Source organism: Hemitrygon akajei, chromosome 4 (genome assembly GCF_048418815.1).
Source record: "Hemitrygon akajei chromosome 4, sHemAka1.3, whole genome shotgun sequence".
Classification (NCBI taxonomy): Eukaryota; Metazoa; Chordata; class Chondrichthyes; order Myliobatiformes; family Dasyatidae; genus Hemitrygon; species Hemitrygon akajei.
The window spans coordinates 129,652,686-129,666,126 of record NC_133127.1 but is presented as its reverse complement, the minus strand read 5'-3'; the positions used below and the strand labels follow the sequence as shown (position 1 = coordinate 129,666,126).

At 40.3% G+C, this 13,441-nt stretch overlaps 1 protein-coding gene across 8 annotated transcripts in view; it reads right to left on the bottom strand.

Annotated features, from left to right (window-relative positions):
- Positions 1–13,441, bottom strand: part of khk (ketohexokinase) — a 54,574-nt gene that overhangs the window by 7,709 nt on the left and 33,424 nt on the right. For all 8 annotated transcript variants that reach the window (XM_073043283.1, XM_073043282.1, XM_073043286.1 and 5 more), the window contains 2 exons: positions 11,710–11,856; positions 2,276–2,364 (listed from right to left, as the gene is read on the bottom strand). In XM_073043283.1, the coding sequence (XP_072899384.1) occupies positions 2,276–2,364; positions 11,710–11,856 (236 nt within the window). The remainder of the gene's footprint in view (positions 1–2,275; positions 2,365–11,709; positions 11,857–13,441) is intronic.

Below are 13,441 nucleotides of genomic sequence, written 5' to 3'. Positions count from 1 at the left end.
AGTTATGGTCCTTCGCACCTCCCACTTTTTCATTGATGACCTCACTTATGTGAGGTTTAGTCCCTTCGCCATATTTATCAAGTCCGATTTGGTGGCCGCCTCTAGCGCCTCCAGAGTCGGGTTTTCTATAAATTCACCCACGTCCATCTTTGCTGGTTTCCCGTCTGGCTACCCGTGTAACCAGATCCAAGTTTGGACTTACAAGCCCGATTCACTGGCCTCCCAATTTGGTATCAAATCCTGAGACGAGAACCCCAATTGTTACGTACCCCGTAACTGGGTCATTTGCCAGCAAAGATAGAGAGGTCCGTTGAAGTCTGATGGTACTATTTTTAACAGTATTTATTGATAAAAATACACAAAAATAGTATCAATGCAAACACACCGATAATATACGTCGTCAATACTAAATCTAAAAGCGTGGGTATAATAATAATCAGTAAGAAATATCTCTATCGTTGTCTAGGGGATAATGTATTGTCCGATGGAAATATAAAAGTCACCTTAGTTCAGTCAAGTTGTAGGCTGCAGCCTTTTTGGTTGGAGAGAAAGACGGAGGTTTAATTTGCCCATTCCTTTTATGATGTCAATCCTTCGAGAGTCGTTGGGGGACTGATTTCCCCTTTCGAGGTTAGCTAAAGCCATGCTTCCGTGGCAAGACCCACCAATTCTGAGGCAAATGGAAAAGGACGCACGTGGGCTGGTTCCACCGGCTTTCGCTGTTACGCTGTTACAGGAGTTCTAGCATTTCTTCTGGTGCGTCTGAAGGGGCTGTTCCCCAGACCCTCTTTTATCCTGACTCACAGGGTCTCAGATGTCAATCAGGTTGGGATGATGCAATCCCTCCACCAGCCTCCTCCTCGGTTCACTGCCTGGGGGCTTCGATGCATTGTACAGTATTCAATACACAATCCCGTCTCCAAGAGACAATAGCCGTTATCAATGGTTCCGCCTTTCGGCCAGGACACATTCCAAACTCTTTGTGGATTCTGCATGTCTTTCTCTCATTTCCTGGGTCTCCTGACTCGAATCAATAGCGATCCTGCGATTCTCAAAAAGGAGGGGGCCACGGGCGTAACAGCTGCCACTTCAGTAACTTCACACATACGGTCAAAAAGGTTCCGGCGACAGAGCTCACAAACACTCAACATTAATGCTGTGAGGGCTGACTCTCTGAGTACACAAATCTTCCAACTATTGATAGATTCGCTATTTGAAGTACTAAGCGATAGTATCAATCTGATCTGCAAACTTTCTTGATCTAAATAACTTAACGAGTGTTGTCGAGCCTGAGGCAGGCCAATTAACATAACTCCATCTTTTGAGCAGCCAGCCCCATGCTGCAGGCCAGCAGTTCGTGCACTATGGAAAGTGCTGTTTACAAAGCTGTCCCTTTAACTTCAGACTGATTTCTGTTTGCAATTTACATTAAGAACTAAAGACTGGCTCCCATTTATAACGAAAAGCTGCACAAAGAATATTGGTTAGAAGCTTAACTTATTCAAAACCAACTTTCTGATCTCCAGAATTGTCAGCTGCTGTCCCAGAAAGCTGAGGCTGGCAGAAAGGAACCCCAGCCCTGGACAATGAATATCCATCACAAAGGGAATATAAGTTTATGGTGACAAATTAAATGGTGAAAGGAAGGAGGAGGTTAAAGGATCCCATAAACACTCGTATGGACAGATTGGCTGAAGGACCAAATTTGGTGATTATTCTCCAAGGCATGCCAAAGGTCTAGCATGGTTATACTGACATAAATACTTGAAACTCCTTTGCAACATCATTGAAAAGAAATGGTCAGAATCAGAACCAGGTTTATTATCACCAGCATGTGATGTGAAATTTGTTAACTTAGCAGCAACAGTTCAAAGCAATACATAACCTAGCAAAGAAAAAGAAAAAATAAACAAATAAATCAATTATGTATATTGAATAGATTTTAAAAAGGTGCAAAAACAGAAATACTGCATATTAAAAAAAGTGAGGTAGGGTCCAAAGATTCAATGTCCATTTAGGAATCGGATGGCAGAGGGGAAGAAGCTGTTCCTGAATCGCTGAGTGTGTGTCTTCAGGCTTCTGTACCTCCTACCTGATGGTAACAGTGAGAAAAGGCCATGCCCTGGGTGGCGGAGGTCCTTAATAATGGATGCTGCCTTTCTGAGACAGAAAGGTAGCATGGCAATAAACATAATATACTGGTCTTTATATCCAAAATCATGGTCCAATACTGCACAGTAAAAGCAGTTGAATCTGTGTCTTCAATTGCACTTACCCAGGTTTCACCCGACTGTAAAGTCCTTTTACTGCTTCTGATGCTGAATTATATCCAAAGTGTCTGGCAACATCTTTGCTGACAAAGACCTATGGAGTGCAGAAACAAAGTAGAAATATCTATGCTTGAAAATAAACAGATGTTGTTGCATGATAGATTTTATTATTTTTAACTATAGACTCTTTCTATTTTAGCTCTTCTCTGATGTTTTGTCCAAATAATGATTTGTGAAAATACAGTTCATAAGTTTTTCTTTGTCTTCATACATTTCATTTTGATGCAAACATCATTTTAACATATATTTTATAGTCTACAAACAAGCAGTTTTATGGAAGATCTAGCTCTGAAAAGTTATGGTCCGCCCATTATTTTTGCAGTTTCATTTCCATTTCTAGATACTATAATGAATACACACTCCACCTGAAGCTTCACGTCTTTAGTCCATCTCTGATTTAAGAGTTCCTTTAAATGGAAGAAGATAGAATAGAAACTCTGATTACTCCAGTTTTACAAAAAATCTCCAAGGGCTGGCTGATACTGCAAGCAGTTTTCAGTTTCACTTCTTGTAAAGCTTAATGGTGGTTGCCTGACCAACCAACATAAGGTGCATTACCGCCACCTTCTGAGTTGGAGTGTGGAGCAAAGAGACAGGAAGTATACCCACTAAATTCTGCACCAAGAAAAACCTCAAATAATATCAAAAAATCTAATACTTTTTTAGGAAGTCAAATACACACTTATATACTTTATGATGGCAATGATATCCTAACAAACTTCCCATGTTAAACTGTCTGTCTCAAAGAACTCAACTCAGCAATTAAATGTTTCTTTTACACCTCATAGGAACTGCATTCAAACAGTATATGCTGCATCTTTTATTGACAGGTATACTCCTTACAGATGCCTGTATCATGCATTTAATTCTGAACAGGGAACTATTCCATCTAGTATGTCCAATACGCAAGTATAACTTCATTTTTTTTATACTCATCGCCCATCTGTTTTCCCATCATCCTCAGAATTTTATATAAATGCCATCCTTTCTTTTCCTTATCCCACTTCTGCTGCCACAGTGATTGAACAGACTTTTAAACTATGGCTTTCACCTCCCCTTATGCAAAGGCACCACTACATTTACATCCTGGATTTTAAGTGACTGTTTGGCAAGAATGTTTGCCGTTTCGTTTCCTTCAAGCCCAACGTGGGCAGGAACCCGTAAGAAATATATACACATGCCTAGACCCTGCCGACTCAACTAATGTTGTCCAATCTCAAGAAGAGTGTCTGGCCTACAACTGAAGTATCTGTTTTAATAGGTGTCAAGGCAGAGAAAGAATCAGTGCACAGAAGTACATAATCAGGGCATATTTCTTCGACCCATTCTAAGGTGAAAATTATAGCAACCAAATCAGATGTGAATACTGATACTTTGTCTGATAATCTTTTCTTAATAGTCACCTGAAACTTTGCAACATAAACAGAAATACCTGTCCAACCTGTCACTGGATCCTTTGAACCACCTGTGTCAATATCCACACAGGCAAAGGGGAAAAAACATGGAGGAGTGACACTGGGGTACACTGGGATCATAATCAACATTAAGCAACCCAAGATCTTGTGTCCATTCATTTTCCATACACCCAAAACTGAAGACCTTCTGAATACAGTGTTCCCAACATTCTACTAATGTTGCCAATATTGGATGACCAATTTCATGTCCTCTTACAGTAACACAATAAATCATTGCTAACTGTAACTTGTCCCAATACTTTTTAGCCCAACACCCCTCTGAAGCACTTTCATACTTGCCAACACCCCCCTAAAACACCTTCATACTTGCCAATGCCCCCCTAAAACACCTTCATACTTGCCAATGCCCCCCTAAAACACCTTCATACTTGCCAACGCCCCCCTAAAACATCTTCATACTTGCCAACGTCCCTCTAAAACATCATACTTGCCAACATCCCTCTAAAACACTTTCATACTTGCCAACGCCCCTCTAAAACATCTTCATACTTGCCAACGCCCCTCTAAAACACTTTCATACTTGCCAATGCCCCCCTAAAACACCTTCATACTTGCCAATGCCCCCCTAAAATAACTTCATACTTGCCAACCTCCCCCTAAAACACCTTCATACTTGCCAACATCCCCCTAAAACACCTTCATACTTGCCAACGACCCGGTTAGGCACAATATACTTTCCAGTCCCCATAGTGTACAAGCATGCTTACTATATGCTAACATGAGAAAAATGATTCTGCTTTAAATTTTTAATTTTCTTTAAGCTTAGCTTACACAGTACCTGTGCACTGTACAGCAGCTTCAATATCAATGTGATCCTTAAGCTTGATGGTTTTTAGCAAGTGTTGAAATATCTGGTTCAAGTTGTGCCAGCAAAACCCTTAAGTTCCCATTTGTAACAATGTCCAAGTGGTTTCTGCATTTGTAAGAATGTGGTTCACTGCACTAAACTCTCTTTCAACAAGGTCGGAGGATGGAAATGCAATGAAGGGTAGTTTGGTTCTTCTCCAAAGACCAGGAAACTTCGTATGACAGTGTAACCACGTACCACAAAAGCTGATATTTTTGGAAAGCATTTTTGCTTCATCACCATTCTGAGTTTTGTTAATTTCTTCTTGCAAGCTCTTTTTCTGTTCTTCCACCTTGCAAAGAAATGGGTTAACTACCCAGTCAGTGAATTTCCAGATTGTTCAAATCCTTAAATCGATTCTGAAAATCCTTCTTCAGTGACTGTAGGTGTAAGCAGTACCTTTACAAATCACCATTTGTAAATCACAGTGAAAGGGAGTGCCATACTTTCCATGCAGAGAAACTGTCAGAACGTTGTTTGTTTATATTTCCAATTTTCTGATAAAAGTGGACACTGTACATTTTGCCTGGATTAAATTAAAATTCTCACCCTACAGTTTCATACTTAGAATGTTCATTTTGTTGTACAGATCAGCTTGGCGTGCCACATCTCTATGTGGAAGTTAATCTTGTTTCCCAAGTTCTTGTTGACTTTGAGCAAAAACTCAACCAGTGTCAAAAAGATCAAAGAAATGTTTTAAACAACAGCCTTTTGACAGCCCGCGCACTTCAGTGTGAAGAAGCATTCAAACTCTTCGTTATCTTGCCATAACTGGTGAAATATTCTACTATTTAATGGATGAGTTTTAATTTGTTAATCGCAGACATGCTTAAAAAAGTCATGCTTGTAACAAGGCACTAGATGAGGTTTCTGGCTGCGAGATGTTGACGATGAATTACACAATGGATTGCAAACAGACTTGGAATTTCTTTTTTAATAAATGCCACTAAACCAGCATGACAACCTGTCATATATGGTGCTCCATCTGTTGCACAAGAAATCACGTTCCTAATCGGAATACTTTTATTCTTAATATATATTTTGAGCTCATCATAGGTTGATTCTCTGTTGATATTTGTTTTTAAATTTTTACAGGAGAGAATCTCTTCATAAACATTTCCATTCTTGATAAACCATATATATGCCATTAGCAATGCCTCATTTTCTCACACAGTTGACTCATACAGTTGTATTCCAAATCCTGTTTTTTGTAGCTCTGTGCATCGATAATACTCAATGTCTTAACTCTCTTTATCAATACGATGAGCTACAAAGTTATTACTGAGAGGAATTGATTTTAAAATTTGAGGACAGTGGTGAGCACTTCTGATACAGCAGGCTTTATTAATCTTTCAGCTATTATATGAGATTTTCAACACTTTGCTATCATTTTGGAAACGTTATAAGAAGCAATGAGACCACTATCAAGGTCATTTTTAGCTTTCTTGGCAAATGACTTAAGTGTGAAATGCTTTTCAAATGCTTTTATCATCTTCTGGAACTGAGTAATACCATAAATAGCCTTTTCAGGGTGTCTTGTATGGAAGTGTTCCTGCAATCTTGATGGTTTCATGGCTTCATTAGACAAAACAGTATTACAAATGAGACATATGGGGTGTCGCTGATCTGATGGGAACGGAATAAAACCATACTCCATGTATGTAACATCGTATTGACACACTTCCTTTAGTTTCTGTTTCTTAGCAGGATGAGAATTCAAGGCTTCCCAGCCTTCAGACTCATAGAGATTGTGCTTTACACATTTATCCATCATTAATGGTGCTAAATTACAATAAAAAATTACCACAACTGGGAATGCCAATCAGATGTTGACGATGGCAGTGAGTTGACAAGGTCAATTAGGTCTCATGCCTCAAAATAGGGTCATGCTTATCGCCCCTCCCCAAGAATCTTGAACTTCCCCCAGACGACTTCTATTTCCCCTAACACTCCATTAGGACACGTAATCGCCCCCTTGGAGAGGGTGGTACCACCACTGTTGGGAATCACTGATGGAAAGGTGCTTCACCTATTTCTACTAGCAATTCTCTTTAATATTATATGAAAGATGAACAGGAGTAAACACTGTCTAACTTTCCTAAAAGTTTAAATCTGCTCCCTCGCAGCAGTTTTACATTGATTCGTCCACCAGGGAACAGCTTTCCTTTTATTTCCTCCCATCAAACTGGGAATTGATTTCTGCACTACTGAGTCGAGTACAGGGTATTATTACTCAATTCGATATCCTCCAAAACCAAATTATCAGGAAATCTACTTTCACATAACTCATCAAATGCATCCCAAGTTGCCTTTTTAAAATTCTGTCTGAGGATATGAGAACCTTTCCTCTGATACAGATCTGTACCTATTGTACAGATAATGAGGAAATGGTCACACCCCACTGTTTTATCATTATACATTTTCCAGTTACACACACTTTTTATATCCTTAGATACCTGCATAAGATCTAAAACAAAAACAGTGTTAAATAGATTTATCTTTATACTCCTTCCATAACTCAAGCACAGCAAACACTTTTCTTTAACCACTGTCCCATTCACATTTGTGTCACTACAATCCACATTGTACTATGAGCATTGAAATCCCCACACTATAAAACCTCACTTTTCCCATTTCCCCAACACTTCCTAATGTATCAGGTGTTAATCTTTCACAATGGTTATAAAATTTATTATCTGTACTTTATTATTCTTTCCTCAAATTTGAACCACAACTGACTCATAAACAACTCCAATCTCCAAAACTCTGTGTGCTATCACACTTTTGACAAAATTAGCTACTCCTCCATAGCCCATTTTCCAATTGCATCTTAATAAACATAATCCTGTATCTTGAAACTTGGACAAGATTTCAACTAGGTTTCCTGTACACATATAACATCGGGTTTATTTGGTAAATCTTTAATAAATTTCTTAAACTTTGACCAATAGCTAACAGGCTTCTAGCATTCCATTGTAAGATTAGAAAACCATTAACAACCCTCCTTTGAAGTCTGAACATTATATACTCCTCTTTGCAATGCATTATTAATAACTTCTGGAGTTAAATCTTTTATCTAAAGATGTTATTCTGCAACTTTTAACAACATTCTGATTTTTTCCTGTTATACCTTTTAGTTAGTGCTGCACATTTGCCATGAAGTGATAAGCTTTAGTTCATCAACAACCAGAAAATCCTTTGTAAATCATGCACTTTACACACTGTCTTTAAACTATCAGTATTCTGGATATTAAAAGGCCTGATTGACATTGATTTTTGTACTTTCTTCAAGGCCTCTGCATATTTGCTGAATCAAAGGTGGTGACAAATCAGCATATAGGAGGGAGATTGAAAATCTGGCTGAGTGGTGTCATAATAACAATCATTTACTCAATGTGAGCAAGACCAAACAGCTGATTTTTGACTTCAGGAGGAGGAAACCAGAGGTCCATGAGCCAGTCCTCATCGGAGGATCAGAGGTGGAGAGGGTCAGCAACTTTAAGTTCCTCAGTGTTATTATTCCAGAGGACCTGTCCTGCGCCCACCACATACGTGCAATTGCCAGTAAAGCATGGCAGTGCCTCCACTTCCTTAGGAGTTTGTGATGATTTTGAAGGCATCTAAAACTTTGACAAACTACTATAGATGTGTAGTGGAGAATATATTGACTGACTGCATCACAGCCTGGTGTGGAAACACCAATGTCCTTGAATGGAAAATCCTACAAAAAGTAGTGGGTATGGCCCAGTCCCTCATGGGCAAAACCCTCCCCACCCTGACCATTGAGCACATCTACACAAAGTGTTGCTCTGGGGAAAAAGTATCATCATCAGATAGATCGGAAAAAACATCTTCTCACTGACAATCAACACTCTCGCCAGATGATTGGCACTATCAGGGCTGAGCCATGTTTCCATGATGCAAGGTATACAGCAGTCCCCAATGTCCCTCTGTCACTACAATCTTGCTCTGAGGTCTTCAGTTTTGTTTTCTAGAGACTACATTTCCCAGCAGGATAGTTGGAGGTGGGGGTCCGAGGCCCGTTTCAATCGTACCTGAAACCCAGAATGTCTCGTGCACGTCTGCTTGCATAAAGGGGAACTGCACTTGTGACCTGGGTCTGCTGACTTTTGAGGATCGACAGATTTTTAAACATCTTAAAATGATGTTACTTACTGCAGTACCCATGGCTCTTACTGTGGATTTCATCAGCAGTAATGCTAAAAGGGAATATTTGATGATTCCCTTTGTAGCCACATATGAGTTGCTACTTATTGGCGTCAACTTGTCAACAACCCATACGCCTTCTTAACCACCTTATCAACTTGCACGGCAACTTGTGAGGGATCTATGGACGTGGACCCGAAGATCCTTTTGTTCTTTCACACTGCTAAGAATCCTACCATGTTACTTTGCCTTCAACTTCGACCTTCCAAAGTGAATCACTTCACACTGTTCTCGATTGAACCCCATCTGCCTCTTCTTAGTCCAGCTCTGCATTCTGTCAATAACCTTTTACAATATGCACACCACCCCTAATTTTCATGTCATCTGCAAATTAATTAACCCGCCCTTCCACTTCCTCATTCAAGAGGAAGGGGTCCAAGAACAGATTCCGGCAGAACACAACTGGTCACTGACCTCCTGGCAGAATATGCTCCATGTACTACCACACGTTCCTTCTGTGGGCAAAGCAATTCTGAATCCATGCAGCCAAGTTACCCTGGATCCCATGCCACATGACTTTCTCAATGCCTACCGTGTCAAATGCCTTACTAAAACTTGGAGCACGTGGAATTATGATGTTGCAGCCATTAGTGGTTGCAGGAGGGTTACGACTGATAGCTCAATGTTCTGATGTTTTGGACATGATCGTGGGGGAAGGGTTGCGTTACTCATCGGGGAAAAGTCATGGAAATGCTCAGAGAAGACGTATCGAAGGCTTGTCTATTGTTAAATTATGGGTGAAACTACAAATAGGAAAGGAATGGCCATGTAAATGAGACTGTATTTTAGACCTCCCAATAGTCAGTGGGATTTAGAAGAGCAAGTTTGTAGAGCCAGCAGTTGGTTGAAAGAATTGTAAGAATGTAATAGTAGATGAATTTAACTTTCCACATTGACTAGGATTCTATACTGAATGAATTAGTTTGTCAAATGTGTTCAGGAAAGATTCTGTAATCAATATGTGGAGGTCTCAACTAGTAGGAGCATGATACCATATCTCCCCTTGGGGAATGAGACAGTTCACGCACAGAAGTGTGTGGAGAGGGATACTTTGGGTGTGGTGATCATAATTAACTTTAGTTTGTAGATGTGAAGAATGGGACTGGTCTTCAGGTTGAGGTTCTAAACTGGAGAGAGGCTCATTTTGATGGCATCAGAGGTGACCTGGCAGGCACGGATTGGGATAGGTTTTCTACAAGGAGAAATGGGTTGATAAATGGGAGGCCTTCAATAGAGAAATATTGAAGGTACAGAACCTGTATGTTCCTGTTAGAATAAACGGCAAGGTAAACAGTTTTAGAGAACTTTGGTTACTGAGGGATATTGAGGTGTGGTAAAGAAAAAGGAAGCACACATCAGTCATAAGCATTCAGGATCAAAGGTGGCACTAGGAGTATAAGAAATCTAAGAGAAAATCACAGGGGTAAAAATGGACTCAAGGAGTTGAACTGCACGTGCATGTAATGAGAGCGTCTTGGACCGCCAGGTGGTCCACAGCAGGTGTGATTGGTAAGTTTGTGGCCTAAGGTGGAAGGAGATGAGTTTTACAGCTCTCGTTACATGCACGCGCAGTTCAACTCTTTGAGTGGAAATGCATAAAGTTTGAAGCTAATAATTCATCATCTTCTACCTTAGGCCACAAACTTATCAATCACCCCTGCTGTGGACCACTTCTGGAGGTCCAAGACATCAACTTCTACAAAGAAGGGATCCATATGCTCCACAACCACTGGACTAAGTGTGTAAATGTAGTAAAAATAAATGTGATAGGTTTTCTAAAATGGACTCCTTCTACCTTAGGCCATGAACTTATCAATCACCCCTCATATGTTATGTACCTTTGCTCCAGAGGAATGCTGTCTCATTTGATTGAATCCATGCATGGTTTGAATGATAATTAAACCTGATTTGATTTGAAGTTTGCAGAGGTACATGGTTGAAAGGTATGGTCCTGGTGCAGATAGATGGCACTAGGTAGGCATGGAGTAGACAGACTGAATAACACAATTCTTTGCTGTAGGATGTCTTACAATGAGGTGTGATGTCTGAAACAACTTCTACTGCCATTACCAGCCTGGTAATTAACAGCTTGGTTTTCCACAAAAAATAAACACTTTAAATACATGCAGTCATGAAATACCTTTAAGATATAGTGACGCAGTGTGATCTTGTATAAGTGCAAACATTATTAATGTTAATAAACAGGTCGGTTTAATTAGTAAACATAATGTCCTTGTGTTTGTTATTTGTGTTGCTTGGACATTTTGTGTAGTTGTGCAGAGGCGGTGCATAGTCCAGCAAATGGCGTAAATGATTGTCTTGGATGTTTTCATTGTGATTGCAAGACCCTGAAGGACATTGATTTAGAATCCAGTATGCCTGGTTCTTTAGCGAGAGTGGCAGTGAAAGCGGTGTTACCTCAGTTGTTGCAGGGACCAGGCCCTCCTGTTGTGGTGTCATCTGTGTAGCCTCCCTGGAGAGGCCACACCAGAGACGGTGTTGGAGAGAGCAGAGGCCTCTGCACTGGAATTGGTACTGGGTTGGAGCCCCTTTCCCTCAGTGCTGCCCTCTAGTGTTTGCTTGGTGGAAGACAAGCTGGTCCAGGACAACATCCCATGCACCATCACTCTACAGGCCATGTCATTAGGGACTTGACTATATTTGTTTTGTGACTGCATGTTTTCCTGCTGTCACAAGTATATGTGCTTTGTGTTGTTGGTACTGTTGAGCAGCCTGGGCCCGGAGGAACCCTGTTTTGTTTGGCTGTATTCATGTGTAGGGTTGAATGACAATTAAACTTGAACTCAAGCATTTCTAGAATAAAACATACCACATCTCCATGTCTGAAGAGCTGGTACAGTTCTTCCCTTGTCTTCTCAATTTCCACGGAAGTGGTAATCCGTTGCTCAACTGGTACATTGGTGTTGTATTGTTCAACCTGCTCCATCATGGCAATCTGCTCGGTTGCATTTCTGCCCTACATACCAATGACAATTATAAAGATTCATGACATGCAATTGTGAGTTTAAAAATTAATTACACTGACGTGCAAGGACTCGAAAGGTAAATTATGATAGGTTCATGGTATATTTCCACTTTTGGATGATTCATTGAAAGTTAACATAACTCCCCAGAAAAAACATTGTCATACAGGACAGTCATGGACACCTCCAGATGTGTCAAAACAAGAGAAATAGCATCACCTGCTACCTGAATACAACCCAACAACTCAATTGACAAGCAAATCAAAGTCAGAACTTCATCCAAGCTAATATCCACAGTATTAAGACATGACTCGTGCTCAGTAGGGTTCAAGACTGTTTTTATAGCCTCTTTATTTATTTTGCACATTCTGTAAACAAAGGTGTGAAGTGAACTTGGTAATTGGCACTTGCACCATGGTGCTGCTTCATCTGGATTGTGTGAAAAGCACTCTAAACCGTGCTGGAGATCACGTAGAACCTCTGGAGCCCTGAATTGATTGAGAACAATCAACTGATGAATTGAAAGGATTAAACATTCAGTATAGAGAAAGAATTATGACCCAATTTATGCCAAACAAGTTGGCTTCCTGAGCTGGCTTTATTTGCCTGCAATTGACCTATAGTGCTCTAAAACTTTCCTATCTATGTACCAGTCCAAATATTTTCTAATATTTACCTTCATCACTACTACTGACAGCTGATTCAACATACCCATTCTCCTGTGTGAAAATCTTGCCTCTTGTGATTCCTTTAAATCTTCCTCCTCCCCACTTTAAGTTTATGCCTTCTAGTTTAAGGCTCTGCTACCCTGGGGAGAAAACTGACAATCCTATGCTATCAAGCATCATTTTATAAACCTCTATAAGGACACCCATCAGCCTCCTTTGCAAGGGAAAGCAGCCCCCAGTTTATCTCGTCTCTCATCATAACTTAGGCCCTCCAGTCCCAGAAATGTCTTTGTGAATCTTTTCTGCACCCTCTCTAGCACAATCACATCCTTCCTGTTTTCTGGTGACCAGAACTACACAAAATATTCCCACCAATGTCTTGTACAGTGTAGTGAAGTCTGCAAGAAGAAACTAGCTAGTAATTACATTGCTAATGTAGTAACATCATTATAATCATTACCAATTCATGGGAAACACTTTGACTGCTTGACACTGAGAATGAACAATGAAGGGCACTGACCTCCTCAAGCCTCTACAACAGAAACAAGAGAAGGCTATGTGTAACAATGAAAGGAATATATAACTTCCTCGATGGCCTACCCACCCTCTAAATCTGGGGGTTTCAACCAGGGGTCCATGGACCCCTTGCTTAATGGCATTGATCCACAGCATAAAGGTTGCGAAGCCCTACTCTAAAATAAACACTATGTGATAGAATCTATGGAACCCACAAGACTTTTCCATCGCCTATTAAGCCACAGAACTGGAGTGGAAGGAAGTCATCCTCTATCCCGATGGACTGCTTGAGAAGAAGACTTGACCAAGTAGAAAAGGTCCTTCATTTGGAGTGTCTGGCCCTGCATTTCATCAGGACAGAAGTCAGACTCATTTGGTTGAGATTCAATGTTTT